Source organism: Scyliorhinus torazame, chromosome 15 (genome assembly GCF_047496885.1).
Source record: "Scyliorhinus torazame isolate Kashiwa2021f chromosome 15, sScyTor2.1, whole genome shotgun sequence".
Lineage (NCBI taxonomy): Eukaryota > Metazoa > Chordata > Chondrichthyes > Carcharhiniformes > Scyliorhinidae > Scyliorhinus > Scyliorhinus torazame.
In genome coordinates, this window is record NC_092721.1 from 81,993,827 (window position 1) to 82,021,524 (window position 27,698).

Sequence of the window (27,698 nt, forward strand, 5' to 3'; positions counted from 1 at the left end):
GGATTTGTCAACACCGCAATCTGCAGGTTGTAAGTAGCACCATAACCACTGGCCTAACTGGTCCCTCAAGTAAGATTTGTCTGAGTTTAGCATCTTGCCCACAAGGAGTGCTGTCGAAGGCCCTGGTCTGCATGGTATTGGACAGCTCAATCAGACAGTTACATAGCAGTGCACAAATGCAGAATAGTTTCACACAGAGATGTCCCCAAACATTTCATGCTGCTTGGGCACTTCCAAATAAATTGATAAAGTTCTTCTACTGAATCTCCAAATTCAATGTGAGACAGGACTTTTGGGGTCTAAGTCAATGGGCTCAGGAGAAGAAGAAAATCAGTAACCAATTCTCCTGTCAGAATCCCTCCTCATGCTCTCTCAGTGATTCACATAGTCTTTTCCCGGAAATTGGCCATTAAAACTCCCCTGTTTGGATGCTAATATTTGTCACCACAGAAGTGACTGGAGCAAGTAGCGTGAGCCGTTTTCTGACAGGCGAACACTGATCTCAGAAACAGCTGCATATAATCAGCATAATTATTCCTATAGTTTTTTAAGATAGTGATGCAATTGATTTTGTCTCCACACAGAGTACAGAACTATACATCTGGATTACCGCAGAATGTGGTGGATGGCATTTTGCAGAAAGCTTTCCAAGTTTGGGCTAATGTTACTCCATTGACATTTACACAGACAACATTTCCTGCAGACATTGAAATTAAATTTGTTTCTGGAGGTAGGTTCAAACAATAAAATTAAAAGCAACAATCACAAATGCTGGAATATGAAATAAGAACAGAAATTCAATAGACCAATCAGAGGTTTGAACATAAGAACGATAAGTTCTGGCATTTCTGGTACAGAGGGTTGAAAGCTTTATTGATTATATTATTGTACAGGGAATCAGGAAGCCCAGATTATTGTCATGAGACTTGGGCCAGGAATACAGGGTCTTTCCCAATGGCAGGATAACACATAGAGGCTCTGTAAGTTGGGAACCATGACAGCGACACATGCCTCCTGCCCAAATATGCCAGCCAATCTGCCTCTACAATTTAACCAGTGTCGGGAATGTATCAGATTGCATACTCACCCAAGGGCCAAGTGAGGCCTTAAAATGGGCAACAAATAACTCTTCAGTGCCTCCTCCTACCACCACCGGGATTGTACCTGCAATGGCATAGGTTCAGGGGCAGGGTAGGGGGCTCGGCATTAATACTTGAGCCTACCTGGTGAAACTTGCTGAATTGGTGGCTGGGCAGGGAGAGTGGGTGTCACCTTTTAGAGATCACTTTATCTATCAGAGGCCTTACCCCAAAGTGAATTGCCCCATCCTGGCCCTCCTCATCCAGCATTTGACCTGTTATCTCCCTGCCTTCTAGCATGGTCACGGTGTGAGTCCGGATGTAACTCACCAACTGGGCTGCATTGCTGAGCGCCTTTTCGGTGTATGTTGCAGCCACAGCAGTGGCCTCAGTTTTAGGTTTAGTCTCTTGAAATGGAGCAGTAGTGCTATCTCAAACAAATTAACAGCCCAATGGCTGATTAATAGCTGTTGGACAAGCTGGTCAGGTGAACTGGGCTTACACCTTACAATTACACCAACGTGGCAGGGACCTCAGTGATAAGTGTGTGGTAGTCACCACTGATGATTTATACTGTATATATATGGGTATTACGGTAAGCCCCCTGTACTACAGGTACGAGGGGAGATCCCTGCCTGCTGGCTCCGCCCAGTAGGCGGAGTATAAATGTGTGTGCTCTCAGAACAGCAGCCATTTTGTAAGCTGCTGTAGGAGGCCACACATCTGTGTGTAATAAAGCCTCGATTACATTCTATTCTCATCTCGTCGTAATTGATAGTTCATCAATTTATTACACAGAGATTTTTCAGAGATGGATCTCCGCATCAAGCCGGATCGCCTGCAGCTGCATCCTCAAGCAGACAACGCCAAAAAATACTTTGAATATTGGCTAGTCTGTTTTGAAGCATACATCGGGTCTGCGCCAGACCCAATCTCAGAAGCACAGAAGCTCCAGATTCTGTACACACAGCTGAGCTCCAACGTTTTTCCCCTCGTCCAGGACGCGCCGACCTACGCAGAGGCCATGGCACTACTGAAGGAAAATTACACTCAGAAGACCAACAAGATCTACGCCAGGCACCTCTTATCCACGCAGCGCCAACTTCCCAGTGAGTCTGTGGAAGATTTCTGGCGTGCCCTGCTCGCCCTGGTGAGAGACTGTGACTGCCAGGTCACTTCGGCCACTGAACACTCAAACCTGCTGATGAGAGACGCGTTCGTTACGGGCATAGGGTCTGACTACATTTGCCAGCGCCTCTTAGAAGGGGCCACGCTTGACCTCGCGGCGACCAAAAAACTAGCGCTCTCGCATACGGTCGCATCACGCAACGTTCAGGCCTATGCCCCTGACCGCGCTGCCCACCCCCCCTGTGCACCGTGGACCCCGCCGACGGCCACCCCATCATGGACCCCATCATCGACAGCCCTCAGCCAACCTCACGCCTGCGCCGCGCGGCAGCCAACCAGCCCCGGGGGACCCAAGTGCTACTTCTGTGGACAGACAAAACACCCCCAGCAGCTCTGCCCGGCGCGGAATGCCCTCTGCAAGGCCTGTGACAAGAAGGGACATTTCGCTGCAGTGTACCAGGCCCGCTCAATCGCCGCTATTGTCCCAGCACTCCCCACGTGCGGCCAGTGGGCTCCGCCATCTTCCCCTCCTCGGACCACGTGCGGCCAGTGGGCTCCGCCATCTTCCCCTCCTCGGACCACGTGCGGCCCATGGGCGCCGCCATCTTGCTCTACTCACAACACGTGCGTCCATGGACGGCGCCATCTTGCCTCCCCCAAGACACGTGCGGCCCTTGGGCGCCGCCGTCTTACCCGCCTCAGGAGCCCTGCCTGTCAGGCACCTCATCAGGCTGCTCATCGCCTGCAACCACTGCTGACCAGCCGCGTCTCGCCTCGGTCACGATTGACCAGTCTCGACCGCACAACCTCGCGACCGCTTCGATGAAGGTGAAGGTTGACGAGATCTCCTGCCTTCTGGACTCCGGGAGCACTGAGAGCTTCATCCACCCCGATACGGTAAGGCGCTGCTCCCTCGCGGTACACCCCACTAAACAGAGAATCTCCCTGGCCTCCAGATCCCACTCCGTGGCGATCCAGGGGTACTGCACGCCAGCCTCACCGTCCAGGCCGTGGAGTTCAGCGGCTTCCGCCTCTACATCCTCCCCAACCTCTGCGCTGCCTTGCTACTTGGCCTGGGCTTCCAGTGCAACCTCCAGAGCCTAACCCTCAAATTTGGTGGGCCCTTATCATTCCTTACCGTTTGCGACCTCGCGACCCTTAAGGTCAACCAGCCTTCCCTATTTTCAAACCTGACCCCGGATTGCAAACCCGCTGCCACCAGGAGCAGACGGTACAGCACCCAGGACAGGACCTTCATCAGGTCTGAGGTCCAGCGGCTGCTGCGGGAAGGTATCATTGAGGTCAGCAACAGCCCCTGGAGAGCCCAAGTGGTAGTGGTGAAAACTGGGGAGAAAAACAGGATGGTCGTTGACCACTATCAGACCATCAATCGGTACACGCAGCTTGACGCATAACCCCTCCCACGCATATCTGATATGGTCAATCAGATTTCACAGTACCGGGTCTTCTCGACAGTGGATCTGAAATCTGCCTGCCACCTGCTCCCCATCCGTAAGGCGGACCGCCCATACACTGCGTTCAAACCAGACGGCCGCCTTTACCACTTTCTTAGGGTTCCCTTCAGCGTCACCAACGGGGTCTCGGTCTTCCAACAGGAGATGGACTGAATGGTTGACCGGTACGGACTGCGGGCCACCTTCCCGTACCTGGACACCGTCACCATCTGCGGCCATGACCAGCAGGACCACGACGCTAACCTTTCCAAATTTCTCCACACCGCCACTCTCCTCAACCTCACGTATAACAAGGAGAAGTGCGTGTTCAGCACGAACCCATTAGCCATCCTCGGCTATGTGGTCCAGAACAGAGTTCTGGGGCCCGACCCCAATCGCATGCGCCCCCTCATGGAGCTCCCCCTCCCACACTGCCCCAAGGCCCTCAAACGTTGTGTGGAGTTCTTTTCGTATTACGCCCCGTGGATCCCAAACTATGCGGACAAGGCCCGCCTACTCATCCACTCCACCGCTTTCCCACTGATGGCCGAGGCTCACCAGGCCTTCGACCGTATCAAGGCCGACATCGGCAAGGCCGCGATGCACGCGGTCGACGAGACGCTCCCCTTCCAAGTCGAGAGCGATGCATCAGATGTCGCTCTGGCCGCCACCCTCAACCAGGCAGGCAGGCCCGTGGGATTCTTTTCCCGCACCCTCCACGCCTCCGAAATTCGTCACTCCTCCATCGAAAAGGAGGCCCAAGCCATCGTTGAAGCTGTGCGACATTGGAGGCATTACCTGGCCAGCAGGAGATTCACTTTCCTCACTGACCAACGGTCGGTTGCCTTCATGTTTAACAACACACAGCGGGGTAAGATCAAAAACGATAAAATCTTGAGGTGGAGGATCGAGCTCTCCACCTACAACTACGAGATTTTGTATCGCCCCGGTAAGCTCAACGAGCCCCTCAATTCCCTATCCCGAGGCACATGTGCCAGTGCACAATTGGACCGACTACGGACCCTGCACGACAATTTCTGTCACCCACGACTTACCCGTTTTACCACTTCATTAAGGGCTGCAATGTGCCCTACTCCATCGAGGAGGTCAGGGCTATCACCAGAGACTGCCAGGTCTGCACGGAGTGTAACCGCACTTCTACCGTCCAGACCGTGCGCGCCTGGTGAGACCTCCCGCCCCTTTGAATGCCTCAGCGTGGACTTCAAAGGGCCCCTCCACTTCACCGACCGTAACATGTACTTCCTCAGTGTGGTAGACGAATATTCCCAATTCCCCTTTGCCGTCCCATGCCCCGGCATGACGTCTGCCACCGTCATCAAAGCCCTCAACACTATCTCGCTCTGTTCGGCTTTCCCGCCTACGTCCACAGTGACTGGGGATCCTCATTTATGAGCGATGAGCTGTGCCAGCACCTGCTCAACAGGGGCATTGCCTCGAGCAGGATGACCAGCTACAATCCTAGGGGAAACGGGGAGGTGGAGCAGGAGAATGGGACGGTCTGGAGGGCCGTCCAGCTGGCCCTACGGTCCAGAAACCTCCCGGCCTCCCGTTGGCAGGAGGTCCCCCCCCGATGCACTTCACTCCATTCAGTCGCTCCTGTGCACCGCGACTAACGAAACCCCCCATGAACGTCTCTTTGCCTTCCCCAGGAAGTCCACCTCCGGGGTTTCGCTTCAGACATGGCTGGCAGCTCCAGGACCCGTTCTCCTCCATAGACACGTGCGACTCCACAAGGTGGACCCGTTGGTTGAGAGGGTACAGCTACTCCACGCCAACCCGCAGTACGCTTCCGTGGCGTACCCCGACGGCCGCCAAGACACAGACTCCCTCAGGGACCTGGCACCAGCTGTGTCCACCACACACGCCCCCCCCCTGCTCCGGCACTACCCTCCCTTCCCCCGGCGCACCCCACATCAGCTCCCGCTCCAGGACAATCTTTCCTCCCCTTGCTCCCACCCGGAGATGGAAAGGATTTTGACACGCTCCCGGAGTCACCGAAGACCAAGCCGACGCCTGAGTCACCACCAGTACTGCGGCGCTCTCAACAACAGATCAAGGCACCGGACTGCCTAAATTTGTAATATTCTCTGTGATTTTTAAAAGCAACTTGTCTGTGTATAGTTCTCCACCACCCCTGCTGGACTCATTTTTAACAGGGCGTGAATGTGGTAGTCACCACTGTTATATTATATTGTATAATATGGGTATTACGGTAAGGCCCCTGTACTACAGGTATGGAGGTAGATCCCTGCCTGCTCACTCCACCCAGGAGGCAGAGTATAAATGTGTGTGCTCTCCGAACAGCAGCCATTTTGTAAGCTGCTGTAGGAGGCCACACATCTCTGAGTAATAAAGCCTCGATTACATTCTACTCTCGTCTCGTCGTAATTGATAGTGCATCAAAGTGCATCCTGATAGTTGGCGAATTTAAATTTGATTAATGAAATAAAGATGGAAAAAAGGCGGGATCAGCTGGATTGGTCAACTGTTATTACCAGCATTCTCTGATTCAAGTTCAAACAATTGTATATGATGTTTTCATCTCTAGCTGCAAATGAATTTTTACTGACACGTTCATTCAATCTTGCTTGCTAGATCATGGCGATTTCTTTCCATTTGAGGGACACGGTAGGGTTCTGGCCCATGCCTTTCTTCCTGGACCAGGTACAGGAAGTGATGTTCATTTCAATGAGGATGAAAATTGGACAATAGGAAGACATGGTAAGTGTTTTTCACCAGTAATTGCCACTTGCTTGAGTGTTTGCTGATGGCTACACACACTGTTGCTGTCAGTGCATGTTAGAAAGTCAGGGGGAGGCGGAGATGTAGTGGTATTAACAATGAATCCAAGGTAATGATCTGGGATTCTGGGTTCAAATCCCACCATGATCAATAAAAAAAAATCTGGAATTAAAAGTTTAATGGTGACCACAAAACCATTGTTGTAAAAATCCACTGGGTTCACTAATGTCCTTTAGGGAAATAAATCTGCCATCCTGCCCTGATCTGACCTACTTGTGACTCCAGGTCTACAGCAACGTGGTTGACTTTGTTTAAGGGCAATTGGGGATGGGCAACCAGCAACGCCTACATCCTCGGAATGAATTTTAAAAGGTCGAGATATGAGAGGTGCAGGTCGATGACTGCAGGCATAGATTTGGAACAATAGGTGAAGGGATAACCATATTGGATGGTGATATATTGCAGTCCAAATTGGAGTGATCTATAGGGAACAATCTTGGCATGCAATGAAAAGGAAAACTGTATGATATGGAAATTACCATTTGCATTCTGTTTCAGGAAATCACTTGAGTAGCCTTAGATTTCCCATCTGGCTCAAGTTTTACAATCCACAATCCCGATAGCCAGGCTCCACAGAGGGCAAACATGCTCCGAACATTTATTCCAATTTTACACAATTTCCAGACTAGTCAACTTGCAGAAAAACATTGAGCTGCTGAGGTGGCCTTGGCAGAAATACGGATCAGAAAATGGGGGCATTTGGAGCTCAGGTTTGTGCTACTCCTGAATTCCTGGTGCAAGTTCAGCTCGAAGCCATCTTGGCAAGATTCTCCTTTGGGTGTGTTCTCAGCCAATTTTCTTTCAAATCCATTATTGGGATATGGACATCACTTGCAAAGCCAGCATATACTGTCCTCCATTGAATAATAGTGGCCATTCAGGCTCCTTTTGTGGGTTGATATGGAGAAACCGCTCTGGCAATCAACGTTTCACTGTTTTGATGTGGGTGTTGATAGAGCGAGACAAAGGTTCCAGGAAATTATGGGTGGAAGTTTACAGTCCTGTCAAGGTGGGGATGGGGCTTTGAAATGCAGCGAACTGTTCAAACGTCCACTGCCTTCGGCGGGATGTGAAAATCCCACTAGCAGGAGGGCCATGAACTTCCCATCCTATGACAAAGCATGAATGTTCAGATTCTTCTGGAACAGATTATGTCGGTATGTCAGCAGTGTGCCTGATTTAAATTCTAGCAGGAAGAATTGAATCTAGGAGGGATTGGGGGGGGGGGGGGTAATAAGATGTACAGGAGAACATAGTGGGAGAAGCATAGGCCAACAGGGAGAAACAATGGTGAAACTTACTGAAGTAACTTAATGTTGGATGCTGAGAGAATCTCTGGATCGAAGTAACTAAAAAAAGAAAGTTGACTCCTGATGTGTTGCTGTGGGAGTGAGAAATGCCATTGTGGCCTCACTGATGCCTGTTGTACGGCAGATCCACTTTCATCAGAGATGCTCCATGTTAGGGAGAACTACTGAAGTCTGTCAGCTTTCCAGTGCTACCTCATAATGCGATGTCACAACAAAGTGCACAGTGGTTAGCACTGCTGCCTCACAGCACCAGGGACCCGGGTTCAATTCTGGCTTGGGTCACTGTCTGTGCGGAGTCTGCACGTTCTCCCCGTGTGTGCGTGGGTTTCCTCCGGGTGCTCCGGTTTCCTCCCACAGTCCAACGATGTGCCGGTTAGGTGGATTGGCCATGCTAAATTGCTCTTAGTGTCCAAACAAAAAGGTTAGGAGGGGTTATTGGGTTACAGGGATAGGGTGGAAATGAGGGCTTATTGGGTTACAGTGATAGGGTGGAACTGTGTTACCGTGCTGCCCGTAAAGGAAAGACTGACTGGCACCCTCATGTCTATGGCGACCATTTCACCATGCGGAATAGGATCTCAGATGCACTTAACAGCCACCTGTCTCAAAAGGCCACGATTGAGGCGAAGATCCAACACTGGATCAACTGAGCTGGCTCAGCCTTTTACAAACTACAGCAGTGAGTGCTTGACAACAAAGATCTTCCCAATTCAACAGAAGCCCTACTGTACATAGCAACCGCCACCAGCACACTCCTGTACTGCAGTGGGACGAGACTGTGTGTGAGTGACAAATAAGAACATTGGAGAAATTCCAGAAGCAAGACCCATAAATGGAAGGACCACTGAACAAATGCTTCTTGAAGCCATGTCAACAAGCATTCAGGAAGAACGTCTGCAAAATCAACTTCCACAGACTGGGCACAGTGTTCAGATGGCTGAAAATCACCGTCCCAACTTGATCCTGTTCTCTCCAATGGCCAACATTCTGGACAGGACAAAGAAAACACTTCAGAAACACTCTGAAGCTCTTCCTGAAAAACAGCAGCATTGCCCCTCAATAGCTGGCAGTAGCTGGATGGTGGCAACTTGTCCATCAAACTGCATCATACTGCGAGTCCCATCCCTTAACCTGGCAATAGAGAATGAAAGTAAAGAAGCAAATTCTTCATTCCATATCCAAGTACAGTGTCGTGGGGCATCCTGCCCCAGGTACCTAAAGGTCTACAGGGCGATAATCAATTCTCCGGGCTGGATGGGCCGAAGTCCCGCCGGCGTAAATCAAACAACCTTTTTAACGGCGTCAACCAGTCGTGCTGGTTGACGGCGGCCAGCGTGGAGGTAGGGGTCGGCGTGTGGCAGCCACCGGAGAAGTGACGGCACGGCTATAGGTGGGGGGCGGCGCGGGTGCCAGTGGAGGATGTGTGCCGGTGATCGTGGTCGGTGCCGGGTGTGGGGGGTGAGTGCCGGGGAGGGGGGGGCTGGGGAGTGTGAGTGCCGGGGAGCGGGGGGTGAGTGTCGGGGAGGGGGAGTGCCGGGGAAGGGGGGTGCTGGGGTGTGTGAATGCCGGGGAGGGGGCGGGGGTGCTGCTGGGGAGTATGAGTGCCGGGGAGGGGAGGGGGGGGGGGGCTGCTGGGAAGTGTGAATACTGGGGAGTGGGGGGGAGGTGCTGGGGAGTGTGAGTGCCGGAAGAGGGGGGGGGGGGGGGGCTGGGGTGTGTGAATGCCGGGGAGGGGGGGTGCCAGGGAGTGTGAATGCCAGGGAGGTTGAGGGCCCGGGGGGCAGGTTTGGCCTGGCCAGGTGCCAGCTGGCAACAGTCGGACCATGCAGCCCATGGCACCTGGCTGTGGAGGGGGGTATGGGCAATGATGACATGTCGTCTATCCCCCACCCACCACCCCCCACCCCCTGCAGACCATTATGTTTGGACATCACCCAGCGATGTTGGCCGCCGTGGTGGGAGCCGCCCTTCTACATGTTGCCCTGGGGAGCTGGAGCAGGAGCGTGCCAGGGAAGTGGCGGAGGCTGCCACAGAGGAGCGTGCCGCTGAGAGGCAGGTGGCAGCCGCCCAGGCTGGAGGGCAGCCCGCCCGACAGGACGAGGAGGAGGAGGAAGAGGAGGAGGAGTAGGAGGTGGTCGTGCCATGGCAACGGAGACACCCGATGAGGCCCCGTGTGTACCGGCGCCGCACGTCGTACCAGGACCTCACGGACCGGGCACGTAGGAGGAGAGTCAGAATGAGTCGGGAAACCATCACCCATATCTGCCATCTCATGGCACACTTGGCGCCGCGTGGCACTGGGGGAGGACATCCTCTCCCGGTGTCCGTCAAGGTCACGGTGGCCCTGAACATCTACGCGATGGGGTCATTCCAGTCGCCGAATGGGGATCTCGCAAGCATCGGTGCACCGGTGGACCTACTCCATGAACATTCATGTGGTCTGTGACCACCGCATGAGGATCCTGCACGTCTGCCCCCGGTACCCGGGCAGTGTACATGACTCGTTCGTATTGGAGCAATCGTTCATCCCCGCCATGTTCGAGGGACACCCCCCCCCCCCGCCCCACCCGGCTGAGGGGCGGGTTCCTGGGCGACAGTGGTTACCCGTTGCGGTCGTGGCTGATGACGCCGAGACGGAGGCCACAAACTGATGCGGAGAACCGCTACAACGATGCCCATGCAGCGACCAGTGGTGTGATCGAGAGGTGCTTTGGGCTGCTGAAGATGCGCTTCAGGTGCCTGGACTGCCTTGGAGGGGCCCTCCAGTACCCGTCGGATAGGGTAGGCCGCATCGTTGTGGTCTGCTGCGTCCTGCACAACATAGCCCAGCAGAGGGGCAATGTGCTGGAGGCAGAGGAGACGGAGGGGGAGGGGGAGGAGCAACATTACGAAGGCAGGCCTCCCAGATGAGGAGTGTGGTATTATAGGTATTATGGTACCTGAGAAGCTAAAGTACCATTGGTAGAACCACTATGCTTGCTATTGGCTAGAGTGTATAATAGCTCCACCCTGCTCGGCGGGGTATAAGAACCCGTACCGCCCCAGCAGCCCTCATTCTGTACCTGAGCTGCATGGGGGAAACATCTAGCTTATTAAAGCCTCCAGTTGGACTACAACCTCGCTTTAGTGGTCATTGATCGTGCATCAATTTAATAAGCTAGATTTTTAAGAAGAAAGGATGGAGCTCCGAATCAAGCCGGAGTGTCTGCAACTTAATCCCCACGAACTCAGCGGCAATCTTTAAGCACTGGCTGGCGTGCTTTAAAGGGTATCTCGAGACGGCCGAAAACGCACCCACGGGAGAGCAGAAACTGCACGTCCTGCACTCAAGGGTGAGCCCGGAGATTTACATGTGGAAACGAGGAAACGGAAGACTTCGATGCAGCAATTGAGATGCTAAAAGGACACTATACTAGCCAGGTAAACCAGGTCTACGCCCGGCTCCTGTTTGCAACAAGGCGACAAACCCTTGGGGAATCGCTGGAGGAATTCTACCGCGCACTCCTGGTGCTGGGAAGAAGCTGCGGCTGCCCGCAGGTTTCGGTGAGCGAACACACGGAACTCTTAGTCAGGGACGCTTTCGTGCGAGGTATGCTTTCGTCACAAATCCCCCAGCGCCTGTTAGAGAAGGACACCCTGGGTCTCAGGGAGGCACGGGCCCTGGCAGGCTCCCTGGATGTGGCTTCCAGGAATGCCCGCGCCTACGTTCCCGACCGCGCGGCAGCCCCCTGGGCAGCGTGGAACCCCGCAGCGGCCGACCCCAAGACTTCCCCCGTTCCCCCACAGGCCTGCGCTGCAAGGCGGCCTGGTAAGCCCGAGGGGCCCCGCTGCTACTTTTGCGGGCAGGCCAAGCACCCCGCCAGCGCTGTCCGGCCCGCGCATCCACCTGCAAGGGATGCGGCAAAAAGGGCCATTTCGTGGGGGTATGCCAGACCCGAGCGGTGGCCGCGGTCTCCAGCGGCGAATCTGGACCACCACCACAAACTTCTCCATGGGCCCCGTGCGGCCAGCGGTCGCCGCCACCCCCACATCCCAGGGCCACGTGGGGACCCCGGGCGCCGCCATCTTGTTCTGCGGACGCCACGCTTGAGGGATGGGCGCCACCATTTTGTGCACCCCCGGCCATGTGCGACCAATGGGAGACGCCATCTTGGATGAAGCCCCAGGACACCAGCTCGGCCGACCACACACTGCCTGAACAGAATTCCCAACTATTGCGATTGGCCTCGGTGACTCTGGATCAGTCTCGACCTCGAACACTCTCAACCGCTACGACGACCGTTTTCATCAACAGGCACGAGACATCCTGCCTAATTGACTCTGGGAGCACAGAGAGCTTCATACACCCCGACACGGTAAGGCGCTGTTCCCTCCTCATCCACCCTGTTAATCAAAAAATCTCACTGGCCTCCGGTTCCCACTCAGTGGAGATAAAGGGGTTTTGTGTAGCAAACCTCACAGTCCAAGGAAGGGAGTTCAAAAATTTCCATCTCTACGTCCTGCCCCACCTCTGCGTGGCTACACTCCTGGGTTTAGACTTCCAGTGGAACCATCAAAGTCTGACCTTCCAATTCGGCGGCCCTATACCCCCCCTTACTGTCTGCGGCCTCGCGACCCTTAAGATCGACCCACCTTCCCTGTTTGCGAACCTCACCCCGGATTGCAAACCCATCGCCACCAGGAGCAGGCGGTACAGTGCCCAGGACCAGATCTTTATTAGGTCGGAGGTCCAAAGGCTACTGAGGGAAGGGGTCATTGAAGCCAGTAACAGCCCCTGGAGAGCTCAAGTAGTGGTGGTAAAGACCGGGGAGAAGCACAGGATGGTCATCGACTACAGTCAGACCATCAACAGGTTTACGCAACTGGACGCGTACCCTCTCCCCCGCATATCCGACCTGGTAAACAGGATCGCGCATTATAAGGTCTTCTCCACGGTGGATCTCAAGTCCGCCTACCACCAGCTCCCTATCCGCACTGGTGACCGCAAATACACTGCCTTTGAGGCAGACGGGTGGCTCTATCACTTCTTAAGGGTTCCCTTTGGTGTCACTAACGGAGTCTCGGTCTTCCAGCACGAGATGGACCGAATGGTTGACCGGTACGGTTTACGTACGGGCAACATTCCCGTATCTCGATAATGTCACCATCTGCGGCCACGACCAGCAGGACCATGACACCAACCTCCGAAAATTTCTCCAGACCGCTAAAATCGTTAACCTAACATACAATAAGGATAAATGCACGTTTAGCACCGACCGGCTAGCCATTCTCGGCTCCGTAGTGCGAAATGGAGTTATAGGCCCCGACCCTGAATGCATGCGCCACCTTATGGAGTACCCCCTCCCTCACTGCTCTAAGGCCCTGAAACGCTGCCTAGGGTTTTTTAGCTACTACGCCCAGTGGGTCCCCAACTATGCAGACAAGGCCCGTCCCCTGATCCAATCCACAGCTTTTCCCCTGACGATAGAGGCCCGCCAGGCCTTCAGCCGCATCAAAGCAGACATTGCAAAGGCCACGATGCACGCCATCGACGAGTCCCTCCCCTTCCAGGTCGAGAGCGATGCGTCCGACGTAGCTCTGGCGGCCACCCTCAACCAAGCGGGCAGACCCGTGGCCTTCGTCTCACATACCCTCCATGCTTCCGAAATCCGCCACTCCTCAGTCGAAAAGGAGGCCCAGGCCATTGTAGAAGCTGTGCGACATTGGAGGCATTACCTGGCCGGCAGGAGATTCACTCTCCCCACTAACCAATGGTCGGTTGCTTTCATGTTCAATAATGCACAGCGGGGCAAGATAAAAAACGACAAGATCTTGCGGTGGAGGATCGAACTCTCCACCTACAACTACGAGATCTTGTATCGGCCCGGGAAGCTAAACGGGCCTCCTGATGCCAAGTCCCGTGGCACATGTGCCACCGCACAAGTGGACCGCTTCCGAGCCCTCCACGAGGACCTCTGCCACCCGGGGGTCACTCGCTTTTTCCATTTCGTCAAGACACGCAACCTGCCCTACTCCATCGAGGAGGTCAGGACTGCCACCAGGGACTGCCAAATCTGCGCGGAGTGCAAACCGCACTTCTACCGGCCACAGAGAGTGCACCTGATAAAGGCCTCCCGTCCCTTTGAACGCCTCAGCATGGACTTCAAAGGCCCCCTCCCCTCCACCGACCGCAACACGTACTTCCTGAATGTGATTGGCGAGTACTCCCGGTTCCCATTCGCCATCCCCTGCCCCGACATGACCGCCACCACCGTCATCAAGGCCCTCCATAGCATCTTTGCACTGTTCGGGTTGCCCGCTTACATACATAGTGACAGGGGGTCCTCCTTTATGAGCGACGAACTGCGTCAATTCCTGCTCAGCAAGGGCATCGCCTCGAGCAGGACGACCAGTTACAACCCCCGGGGTAACAGACAGGTAGAGAGGGAGAACGGAACGGTCTGGAAGACCGTCCTACTGGCCAGGAACCTCCCAGTCTCCCGCTGGCAAGAAGTCCTCCCGGATGCCCTCCAATCCATCTGGTCATTACTTTGTACAACCACCAATCAGACAACTCACGAACGGCTCCTTGTCTTCCCCAGGAAGTCCTCCTCTGGGACCTCGCTCCTGACCTGGCTGGCAGCACCCGGACGCATCCTGCTCCGAAAACACGTACGGGCGCAAAAGTCGGATCCGTTGGTCGAGATGGTCCATCTGCTCCATGCTAACCCCCAGTACGCCTACGTGGCGTACCCCGACGGCCGACAAGATGCGGTCTCCCTACGAGACCTGGCGCCCGCCGGAACTCCACGCACATTCCAGCCACCAGTCTCACCCTCCCCTCCACCGCAGCACCTTACAGGAGGATCGGTCCTTCCGCCGCCCCCGTCTAGGCCCCCCCCACCAACCGACGCCCCCCGCAGACGCTCCCTTCCCAGGTCAACCGTTTTCCCCACCAATGCCATCTAGGGGTGACGAAGCTGCCATGGAGATCGAAGCCATGCTCCCGGCGTCACATACGCCCGAGCTTCCACAGGAGTCACCACCGAGGCTCCAACGATCACAGAGGACGACCATGGTCCCCGATCAACTGATTGCTTCATTTTAACTGTAATCTGTAAATATAAACCACCAAATGTACATAGCTACCAGGCTTATAAATAGTTATTAAACACTGTACGGAGGTATTACGGTACCTCCATAACTAATTATACCATGTTGTTATGTTTTGTAGTTTCTGGCCACCACCCCCGCCGGACTTTTTTTAACAGGGGGTGAATGTGGTATTATAGGTATTACGGAACCTGAGAGGCTAAAGCACCATTGGTAGAACCTGTCTGCTTGCTATTGGCGAGAGTGTATAATAGCTCCGCCCTGCTAGGCGGGGTATAAGAAACCGTGCCGCCCCAGCAGCCCTCATTCTGTACCTGAGCTGCTGGGGGAAACATCTAGCTTATTAAAGCCTTCAGTCGGACTACAATCATGCTTTAGTGGTCATTGATCGTGCATCAAGGAGGATGGGGGCAATGTACAGGACAGACAGGCTGGACATGGACGGGAGGCTACCCACCGTTATCGGCTGGGCCAGCGAGCACAGGCGGGCTAATAGCCACCCGGTTCACAGACTAGAAGGGTGTGGGAATCACTGAGTATGGACACAGACAGCACAGTATGGCACCAGCCCACCACCCTCACCCCACCCATCCACCACCAACCACCCTCACCCCATTCACCCACCACCAACCACCCTCACCCCACCCATCCACCACCACCCCCACCACCAACCACCCTCACCCCACCCACCAACCACCCTCACCCCACCCACCACCAACCACCCTCACCCCACCCACCAACCACCCTCACCCCACCCACCACCAACCACCCTCACCCCACCCACCAACCACCCTCACCCCACCCACCACCAACCACCCTCACCCCACCCACCAACCATCCTCACCCCACCCACCACCAACCACCCTCACCCCACCCACCAACCATCCTCACCCCACCCACCACCAACCATCCTCACCCCACCAACCACCCTCACCCCACCCACCACCAACCACCCTCACCCCACCCACCAACCATCCTCACCCCACCCACCACCAACCATCCTCACCCCACCAACCACCCTCACCCCACCCACCACCAACCATCCTCACCCCACCAACCACCCTCACCTCACACACCCACCACCAACCACCCTCACCCCACCCACCCACCACCCTCACCCCACCCACCACCAACCATCCTCACCCCACCCACCCACCACCAACCACCCTCACCCCACCCACCACCAACCACCCTCACCCCACCCACCCACCACCAACCACCCTCACCCCACCCACCACCAACCACCCTCACCCCACCCACCACCAACCATCCTCACCCCACTCACCCACCACCAACCATCCTCACCCCACTCACCCACCACCAACCATCCTCACCCCACTCACCCACCACCAACCACCCTCACCCCACCCACCCACCACAAACCACCCTCACCTCACCCACCCACCACCACCAACCACCCTCACCCCACCCACCACCACTAACCACTCTCCCCCCACCCACCCACCAACCACCCTCACCCCACCCACCCACCACCAACCACCCTCACCCCACCCACCCACCACCAACCACCCTCACCCCACACACCCACCACCAACCACCCTCACCCCACCCACCCATCACCAACCACCCTCACCCCACCCACCCACCACCATCCATCCTCACCCCACCCACCCACCACCAACCACCCTCACCCCACCCACCCACCACCAACCACCCTCACCCCACCCACCCACCACCAACCACCCTCACACCACCCACCCATCACCAACCACCCTCACCCCACCCACCCACCACCATCCATCCTCACCCCACCCACCCACCACCAACCAGCCTCACCCCACCCACCCACCACCAACCACCCTCACCCCACCCACCCACCACCAACCACCCTCACCCCACCCACCCACCACCAACCACTCTCCCCCCACCCACCCACCACCAACCACCCCCACCCCACGCGCATGCACACCACCCCTCCAATGCACATCCACCTGCGGCACAACGGGCCGGGCTCACAACGTCGCCAGTGGAAGCGGGTCTATTGTATGCCATGGAGGATGATAACAACCCGCCTTGCGATGAGCTCCGGGCTCTACATCGTTAGACAATATCTGACTCATGGCCACAGTAACACCCTCCACCTGGACCGTCCCTGCATGCGGCCTTGACACTGCAGCGCACGGTCCCGTCGTCTGCCCGGGGGGGGGGGGGGTGGCGAGGGCGACCGGGGGGGGGGGTGCTCCTGGAACCTCGGCGCTGTGCGTCGGGCGTCTCCGGTTGGGGCGTCTTTTGTGCTGCGACACCGCGCAGCATCAATGACGCCGCGCACGTCTGTGATGGGTGACGCCGTCGCGATTGGCGTCACGGTGCTGCTAGCACCTTCCGGGTCGGAGGTTTTCCGACGTTCCTGCTGGCCCGACGTCGGAGTGGTTCGCGCCGCTTTTGGCGCCGGCGTCAAGCCATCCCGCCGATTGCGGGAGAATCCCACCCATAGAATCCCTACAGGAGCCCATTCGGCCCATCGACTCTGCACTGACTCTCCAAAAGAACATCCCCAACCTGGCACACTTCCCTACCCTCTCCCATAACCCTGTGCATTGACCATGGCCATTCCACCGAACATGCATATGTTTGGAGTAGTGCCCTTGGCCGAATCTTAAATGATATTGAGAAAACTACCATTATTCTAATGAAATCACATTCAACCGCCTGAGAGGGTAAATGAGGCCTTGATTGACATTCGCATCCAACCCACTGAAGCCCCAATAATGCAGCACTCCATCAGTACTGTACTGAGCTGTTAGACTAGATTATACACTCAAAAGACAATGCTGAACTAAATCTGAACACACTTAATTCAAAGATTTGAGTGCTACCACTGAGCCACGCTTGGTAGCTGGTCTAAATGATAATCGTTCTTGGCCATGTAAATATGAATCTGATGGTTGGACATGCTGGGATGCCTTGAGCAGCTTTGTTCTGGTGAGGGGGGTCTGAAACATGGCATTGATACATTACGTAATGAGGTTGATGGAGGCTACCCACTGTATCTATTGCCAGACTGTAAACCAAATTTGTAACATAACCTGAAATATGGCACTTAGATTCACTTCAGAAATCAATGAGACCATTCTCAGGGAATTGTCAATTTCATCTGCCTACAACAATTGGAAAACTAAATAAGTGTGTGATGGATCAAATGGGCTTGACTCAGTATCAGAATCAGGGTCTGAAATTGACTGAAAATGTTATGGATTGAACTGCCAGTGCAACATATGTTCGACTGATGTAGTGTCTGCTTGTTTTCATTCCTGGGATCATGTTCTGGTCCATATGATCCTGGATCACTTTGGAAAATATAAATCTGTGACCTATATGGGAAACCTATAGGGAGATAGAGAACCAGGTGGAGTGTTGCAACGACAACAATTGCTCCCTCAAAAACAAAGAGCTGGTCATTAACTTCAAGAAGCAAAGTATCGTATACATGTCTGCATCAATGGTGCCGAGGTGAAGATGGTTGACAGCTTTAAATTCCTAGGTGTGCACATCACCAACAGTCTGTCCTGGTCCACCCATGTCGACACTATGAACAGGAAAGCACATCAGCGCCTATACTTCCTCAGGAAACTAAGGAAATTTGGCATTTCCACGTTGACACTTACCATCTTTTACAGATGCAACATAAAAAGCATTATCTGGTTGTATCACAGCCTGGAATGGCAACTGCTCGGCCCAAGACCGTAAGAAACTACAGAAAGTTGTGAACACCACCCAGTCCATCACACAAACCTGCCTCCCATCCATTGACTCAGTCTACACCTTCTGCTGCCTTGGGAAAGCGGGCATCATAATCAAAGACCCTTCTGCTGCCTTGGGAAAGCGGGCATCGTAATGAAAGACCCCTCCCACCCGGCTTATTCACTCTTCCAACTTCTTCCATCGGGCAGGAGATATAAAAGTCTGAGAACACACACTAACAGATTCAAAAACAGCTTTTTCCCTGCTGTTGCCAGACTCCTAAACGATCCTCTTATGGACTGACCTGATCTCTTCACACATCTTCTCTACTGAGTAGCACTGCACTCCTGTAGGCTTCACCTGATGCAGGTGTCTATTTATTTATATTGCGTATTTATGTATGCCCAATGTTTTTTTTTCATGTATGGAACGATCTGTCTGGACTGTACGCAGAACAATATGTTTCACTGCACCTCGATACACGTGACAATAATCAAATCCAATCCAACATGTTGATAGAAGGTAGCAGTCTCCGATATGATCAGGATAATATACTGATCTGTAATTTTAAAATCTAATTCAATACCAACCTACATGATTGGCAAAAGAACTAAAGTATATTGTACATCGATAATGGAAAAATATGCCCAATAATTTAAAGTTGAAGCAAGTTTGAACACAATATTTTAACATTGTTTTTCCAGGATTCAACTTGTTTCTCGTTGCACTCCATGAAATTGGACACTCTCTTGGACTTGGTCATTCTGAGGATAAAAGTGACATGATGTTTCGCAAATATAAATATGTGGAAACAGATGGATTTATACTTCCAAGTGGTGATGTTAAAGCAATCCAGGCTTTATATGGTACAAAATTAATGAATAATTATGTAGCGTTTTTAAAGTACTCACGAGTGCTAACCACTGAATCACTTGACAACACATTTGGGCTGATCAGCTTGGCAAAATTGTCGAGTTTAATTAACATCTGGTAAGAGGAAAAAAAGATAGAAAGGAAGGTCAGTTTACAGAAGGAATTTCGGAGCTAGGATCCTTGGCCATGTAGGCACAAAGCAAACTTTAATGATTAAAAGCAGGAATGCAAAAGGAGTAGTATTCGAGAAAGATTGAAACATGGGAAATAGGAGCAGGAGTAGGCCATTTGTCCCTTTGAGCCTGCTCCCCATTCCATATGATCATGACTGATCCTCTATCTCCCGCATTCTCACGTGATGCCTTTAGAGTCTAGAAATCTATTCATTTCCTTCTGAAATATATTCAGTGATTAGGCCTCCACAGCCTTTTGTGGTAGAGAATTCCACAGATTTACCACCCTCTGAGTGAAGGTGTGGCCTACCCCAAATCCTGAGACTGAGCCCTTGTTCTAGACTCCTCCCAGCCAGAGAAAATGGCATACCTACATCCAGCATGTCCAGCCCTCTCAGAATTTTAGACATTTTAATGAGGTCCCCTCTCATTATTCTAAACTCCAGTGAGTACAGGCCTAGTAGACACAATCTCTCCTTGTATGGGAAGAATAGGTGCCTCAAAAGACACATGAAAGATGAGGGGTTGCAAGATCACCAAAAAATTTGAAACCAAGTCTGGGAATCTTCAAATCAAGGGAGCTTAACAGGGAACCAAAGTAGATTAGTGAGTGCATCCACAGCTTGTGAACCTCATGTTCCTTTACTCCATTAATGGTTACAGAATCTTTATACTGCCTTGCTTCATCACCTGAAATGTCCTACATTAAGATCTTCCTCTTTTTCATCTCTCTTTTCATCTTTACATTTGGCACAAATCTATAGTTTGCCAATTCTTCCGATCCTACCACATGACTAGGTATTGAATTCTTTTTCCCCTTTATGAACTTTGGAGTAGAATTTCCACAGGGGTTTTATTGATCTTTTGGCATAACCTCAGCAGAGAAATAACTCCAGAAAATTTGGAGTAACAACATGAACATTTCATAATGCCATTTCTCATTCGGTTTTTGCCAATTTTGCCTACCTCTGCCTTGAATATATTCACTGACCAACCTGCACTGCACTCTGGGATAGAGAACTACAAAGGTCCACAACCCCTTGGGGAAAATAAATTCCTCAACTCTTCTTAAATGGGAGATCCATTATTTTTAAACTGTTTCCCCTCATTCTAGATTCCTGCATAAGAGTGGCATCGGAAACTGAGATGTTGTCAAGCCTTTTAATCTCCAATGACTAAAGGCCCATCTTGTTCAACCATTCCACATAACAAACCCTTCATACCATGAATGAACCAAATGAACTTTCTCAAAACTGCCACAAATACGAGCATTTCTCTCCTCAAATAAGAAGAGTGGTCCTCCAGGTTTAGTCTCAATAATGCCCAGAAAGTTACAGTAAGACTTCCCCACTCGTATCCTCTATCCTCCTTACTAGAAAGGGCGTCATTTGATTTATCTTCCAAATTACTTACTGCACCAGTATGCTAACATTTTGTAATTCATGGCCGAGAACATCCAGATCCTCTGCACCTCAACATTCCGTAATCTCTCTCACCTTATAGAATGTTCCTATTTTCTACACTTTCATCAAAGGGAACAACATCACGGGCTGGATTTTCTGATCCTGTGGCTATATCCTGCAGCAAACAAATGCTTTATTCTGCTAAATGTTTTTGGCACAACCATCGCATTTTTAATGCATCTACACACTTCTGTTATATTTAATATGTGCTCAGATTCACACTAGTTCTAGGTTGATCAGGAAGTTGACAGTGACGAATGGCTACATTATATCCCCTACGCTAACCAATGAACCTGTGCTAAGTCATGCAGGCACCAACAGTCACTTGAGAGGGCAAGAATTGAGACCATTTAACATTGCTGGACATCCCATGAGCAATTTCCGGCCTTGCTTCATGAACCATTTCCCTATGGAAAACATCCGTTCCTATGGGAAAATCGATTCTGACTCAAGGGGCTGGATTCTCCAATTTTGCGGCTACGACCAGAGGGAGCGCCTGGTCTTCTGACCAAAAGGTCGCCGCCGCCCCTGCTCCGATGCTCCACCCAGTGAGGGGCTAGCAGCCACGCCAAGTAAAGCTCCCGCTTGCAGTGGCCAGAGAGTGGCCGGGTCCTTGGCCGCGCATGCGCACAGCGGCGACCTGCAACGGCCACACCGCGCAACATTTCGGCGTAAAAATGGATTAGCCATACGCGATTTTGGTGACGGCGATCGGAGAATCCCGCCCATGGTGTTTCAACTTATAATGCCATTTTCAGGAACCAATTGTGTTGTCAGCCTGAGGGCTGCCTGGACACTCATGTCTACCAGTTGCAACACACCCCCTACCTTGCCACTTTTGTTGCCCTTCATTAATCTAAGTTTTAAAATATAAGTCAATGGTTATTTGTTGTTTAACAATGTAAGCTATACATTTTATATAGGATTTCTCTCTCCCCTTTACTATTTTAAACAAGTGTCCCAGTTTAGAGAAAGAAACCTTTAAACTTACCGATCCATCACCAACCTACTTGCAGCTAAAACTGTGTTCCCTTCCCATTCTATTTCCTCACTGTGCCAAATTCCCTCAGATCAGCACTCTGCTAAAGATGGATACCTGTTGGGGTGGCCTCAATGCTACTTGTTCCATGCGTGAGGATAATTTTTCCCTAATGATGCTAGTTGGAATTCCAAAGCCTTGAGTCAGGCACTGTTGACTATGGAACCAGTTTTAAATAGCTACCTGATTAACAAATTGTGCAACTGCGGCCAGCAGGCAGTTTGTTTACCACGGAAATAAACTACAAGTTTATATTAACGTTAAGGTGAATGCTAAATGCAACATGACAAGATTTTAGAAAGCAATCAATCTGTAAAACACGGCATTCCATCACTCACCACATTCCTGAGTTTGCTATACTATTGAGTGGCCTCTGTGCTACTTATCTAATTCCATTATAGAAGCCACAGTTACATCTGCAGCCACTCCACCCTCAGGCAGGGCAGTTGAAATTCCAACCATTCACTGGATAAAGCACCGATGCCATTGTCGGTTCTTTTGCCAATCACCATAAATCAATGACTCCAGGTTGTGGGCGGCACGGTAGCACAGTGGTTAGCATTGCTGCTTCACAGCGCCAGGGACCCAGGTTCGATTCCCGGCTTGGGTCACTGTCTGTGCGGAGTCTGCACGTTCTCCCTGTGTCTGCGTGGGTTTCCTCCAGGCGCTCCGGTTTCCTCCCACAAGTCCCGGAAGACGTGCTGTTAGGTGAATTGGACATTCTGAATTCTCCCTCGGTGTACCCGAACAGGTGCCAGAGTGTGGCGACTAGGGGCTTTTCACAGTAACTTCATTGTAGTGTTAATCTGAGCCTACTTGTGACACTAAAGATTATTATTATTGACCCGTTCACCTATGGGAACAGGTTCTCTCTATCTACTCAGTCTGGATTTATCATGATTTTCAACACCTCTAACCCCAACTTCTCCAATCTAGCTAACTAACTAAAGTATCTTGGTATCATTCTTACCAATGTTTTCTTCTCCAAAGCCGTCACATCCTTTCTAAAATGCAATGCACAGAATTAGACATAGTACCCCAATTGAACTCTAAGTAGTTTTATATATTTTTGTTTTGCTTTCCTCTCTTACTTGGTCCATATTCAAAGTTAAAGCTACCACAAGTTCTATTTATGATTTTGCAGGGCATTCGAGTCAATGGAGGACTTGTGTGTTTTGGATGCTGATTACTCAAAGATAGTTAGATTTTTCTCTTGCTGGAGATTTTCATTGCTCGACACTTGAGTGGCATTAATGTTACTTGCCACTTTTTAGTCCAAACCTCAATGTTTTCAAGATGGTCCTGCACTGCTTCAGCATCTGCGATGTTCTCAATGTTACGGAACACTACACAATCTTCAATGAACACATATGGCCTGATGTTGGAGGGAAGGTCATTGATGAAAAAGATTCTGACTTGGTTAAATAAAAGGCATCAGGTGGGAATCTGACTATGATTATCACTCCACAGGAGTTCTAGCCATTCTGTAGCTGTTCCTTCACTGTCATTGAGTCGGAATCCTGGCCCTAACTGTGCGTGTACATCACATAGACTGCAGCAGTTCAAAAGGCAGCTCACCAACACCTTCACAAGGGCAATTAAGGATGGGCAATAAGTGTTAGCCTAGCCAATGACATGCACATTCTGCGAAAGAGTAAAAAAGAAATCTTCAACTGAGGAAGGATAGTTGGTAGTCATCGTCAGAAGATTTCCCTTGTGTGTATTTGGCCTGATGGGTCTTTGAGTCTTCATGATGCCCAGAGTCCATTTTGAGGTTGTCTGGGTTAGTCCCTTCTTACTCTATACAACTGTGTTGCCACTTCTGGTGGATCTATCCTGCTGATTGGACAGGACATACCAAGGATGGTGATGGAGGATATTGACTGAAAACTCTGAGATTCATAATCCGACTTCAATGAATTTAAAATGTCAGTCTGTCTTTCCTTCTCTATGCCAAATTATGTATTTAGACTAATAAAATCCTTTAATTCCATACTATTTATAATCAAATCTCCTTAAATTCAGGACCTCCAGTTAGGTCAATCCAAACACCAACACAGACCTCAGACCAGACTCCAACTGAGGAACCATCGATCTGCGACCCAGATATGTTTATGGATGCTGCTGTTAAAATAAACCGATCCATTTTTATCTTCAAGAATGGGTAAGGAACATGCTTGTTACATCTCCTGTTTAGTTTAACGCTATTTATACTATACTCATCTAAACTAAAAGCAAATATAGTTGAGCTACTTTTGACTACCAATAGTAAATAATACCATTTACTTGCCAGCAAGATGTCTGAGTGGTTTATAAGCCTTGGCCTCATTTTCTCTCTTCCAGCAAGAAACCGACATTAAGCAACCCCACCCCCACCCCCCGCAGTGCAACAGCTTGTTTTTTTCAGTCGGGTGGGACATTATCTGCTTCCCAGGCTGTACCGGACAATAGTTAGAGCATGGGGTCGGGGAAGGAATGCTTGGACTGCTCCTGAACCCAACAAGAAGGTGTTAGACATTTCCTCTTCTGATAAAAGGTCATTATCATAGTAATTATCATAGAATTTACAGTGCAGAAGGAGGCCATTCAGCCCATCGAGTCTGCACCGGCTCTTGGAAAGAGCACCCTACCCAAGGTCAAACACCGCCACCCTTATCCCCATAACCCAGTAACCCCACCCAACACTAAGGGCAATTTTGGACACTAAGGACAATTTATCATGGCCAATCCACCTAACCTGCACATCTTTGGACTGTGGGAGGAAACCGGAGCACCCGGAGGAAACCCACGCACACACGGGGAGGATGTACAGACTCCGCACAGACAGTGACCCAAGCCGGAATCGAACCTGGGACCCTGGAGCTGTGAAGCAATTGTGCTATCCACAAGGCTACCGTGCTGCCCACTGTCATAGTCCGGAAATATTTAAAAACTCTGATTCTCTCTGCAGAGATGCTGCTAAATCTGTTGAATACTTCAAGCATTATCTGTTATCACTTAAGACATTGCCTGGGCCATTTTATGAGCAAATGCCAACAGTTCCTTCAAAAACCACTAGTTGGACCACTCATTTGGGCTGCATGGTAGCACAAGTGGATTGCACTGTGGCTTCACAGCGCCAGGGTCCCAGGTTCAATTCCAGACTTGGGTCACTGTCTCTGCAGAGTCTGCACGTTCTCCCCTTGTCTGCGTGGGTTTCCTCTGGGTGCTCCGGATTCCTCCCATAGTCCAAAGACGTGCAGGTTAGGTAGATTGGCCATGATAAATTGCCCTTAGTGACCAAAAAGGTTAGGAGGGGTTATTGGGTTACGGGGCTATGGGGATAGGGTGGAAGTGAGGGCTTGTGGGCCGGTGCAGACTCGATGGGCCAAATGGCCTCCTTCGGCACTGTATGTTCTATAGTCTATCACATGAAACAAGTGACAAAAGTATGGATGGCATATCTAGAAATTGCAAATGTGAATCTTTAGGGCTTGGATTTTCACAATTAAACTAAGTGCCAACTGAAACACTGGCCACCCTAATGAAGCACCAGCAATGGGTAAGATTAGAACAGGAATGTGTTGGGAATTGCAAAGGTCTAATTTCAGGGTGGCCACCTCACCCTTTCCGCCACTTGAATTTATAGTTAATCATTGAGTGCTAATAACACATCTGCCCTTCATATTAGACAACGTGCATTTGAAAAGACTTCCCAAGTAACGACCAGCAAGCTTGAAAACAGACAATGCAAAATGTTTGCTATGACAAATCAATTTGCTGGAAATAGCTCATTATTTGCAAGAAAGGTCTACAACTGGGGAAGGGCTTAAACCCAAAATGGTAACCTTTTTTGCCTTCAGATTCGAATGGACCTGCTGTACATTTCCAACAATTTTGTTTTATCTTTACTCAGATTGTTTGCAGTTGAAGTTTCTTTAATTTTATATATAATATATTTTCTGCACCTGAGCTTTCTTTAAGTCAGATTACTGAGAAGTAAATAAGATTTCTTATCTGCAATAGTTATTTATTGGGCAAGATTTCCATGTGCAGCAACATCAAAATTCAAATCCATTGAAAAAGATTTTCTGCTCTGAAAACAATTGTCAATTCCTGCACAAATTGTGTTCAATATTGCTCCAGTTTGCAGAGAAATGGGGCGGGAATCTCCGACCCCCTGCTAGGTCGGAGAATCCCCGGGGGGCGGTGTGAATCCCAGCCCGCCGCTCCGACGCTGGCTGCTGAATTCTCTGGCGCAGGTCTTCGGGCGGGGGCGGGGATCATGCTGCGCCGGTCGGGGGCCGTTGGCAGCGGTCCGGGCCCCAATGGACCGAGCGGCCACCTGTTTTGTGCCAGTCCTGCCGGCGTGAAATGGGCATGGTCCATCACGGTAGGACCTGGCTTGTAGGCCAGCTAGGTGAGTCCGCGGGGGGGCGGGTGGAGGTGGGACCCCGACCCCGGGGGGGGCCCCCACGATGGCCTGGCCCGCGATCGGGGCCCACCGATCTGCCAGCGGGCCTGTGCCGTGAGGGCATTCTTTCCTTCCGCGCTGGCCTCTGTAGGGCTCCGTCATGGCCGTCATGGAGAAGAACCCACCTGCGTATGTGCAGGAACACGCCAGCCGGACTGCGCATGCGCGGAACCATGCCGGCGGTTCTGCGCATGCGCCAATTCGCACCAGCCGTTCGGTGCGGTTGACGGCGCCAACCCCTCTGCGCCGGCCTAGCCCCCGGACGTGCGGAGGATACCTCACCTTCCAGTCGACCCGACGCCGGAGTGGTTCGAACTGCTCTTGGCACTGGCATCGGGCCATCTGGCCAGTTGCCGGAGAATCTCGCCCATCTTCTTTTTGCCCAAGGTTCAGCTCCCCAACATATATTCATTAACTAAAGAAGAATTTTTTGAAAATACACAGAATCATTTGCTTGCTACATTGGTATTCAGTAGTTAGTTTCTTAGTCACATTAAGACTTAAAATCAAAACATTTTATTCTGTAGTTATTAATACTTTGCGCTTAAAATAAACTGAATATTAAGAGCTTTTCTGAAGTCTCATGAACAGGCAAATTTAGGTGACCTTTTAAATTTGCGGTAAGGCCAGTTTGTGGATGATGCTGGCCTCCTGTATGAAGTTTTAAAATAATTGTATTGTAAAATATGATTCACTGGACAAATTTGTATTCAACATTACTCAATCTTTTTGGCTGTTTTATTCCATTTCAGCACTACAAGTTGAGACCTCTAAATTACAACTTTGCTACACATAGCAGGCACAGTAATCCTTCTCCCAAAATGACAAATTAAAGCAATCTGAAGTCATTCCTGATTAAGTACTGGCAGCTGAGAATTCAAGCCATCAACACATTGGTAGAAGATTATGTCATCAAATCAGGATAACCACTGATATGATATTGTTTGTTATTGTATAGGTTCTATCAGAAGGCACGATCTTCAGAGGTAATCCCAGTCTACAACACTTGGCCAAGTATTGTGTCAAATATTGATGCTGCTGTTCAATACCACAGGACCAACCAAGAAACAAATTATGCTTTCTTTACAGGTTACTCATTTCATTTATGA

General features: G+C 51.2%; 1 protein-coding gene across 1 annotated transcript in view; it reads left to right on the top strand.

The window, feature by feature from the left end:
- LOC140391649 (stromelysin-1-like) overlaps positions 1 to 27,698 on the top strand; it is a 75,207-nt gene that overhangs the window by 17,896 nt on the left and 29,613 nt on the right. Inside the window, exons 3-7 of the mRNA XM_072476344.1 lie at positions 585 to 730; positions 6,278 to 6,403; positions 19,293 to 19,454; positions 24,162 to 24,300; positions 27,548 to 27,678. Coding sequence (XP_072332445.1) covers positions 585 to 730; positions 6,278 to 6,403; positions 19,293 to 19,454; positions 24,162 to 24,300; positions 27,548 to 27,678 — 704 coding nt within the window. The remainder of the gene's footprint in view (positions 1 to 584; positions 731 to 6,277; positions 6,404 to 19,292; positions 19,455 to 24,161; positions 24,301 to 27,547; positions 27,679 to 27,698) is intronic.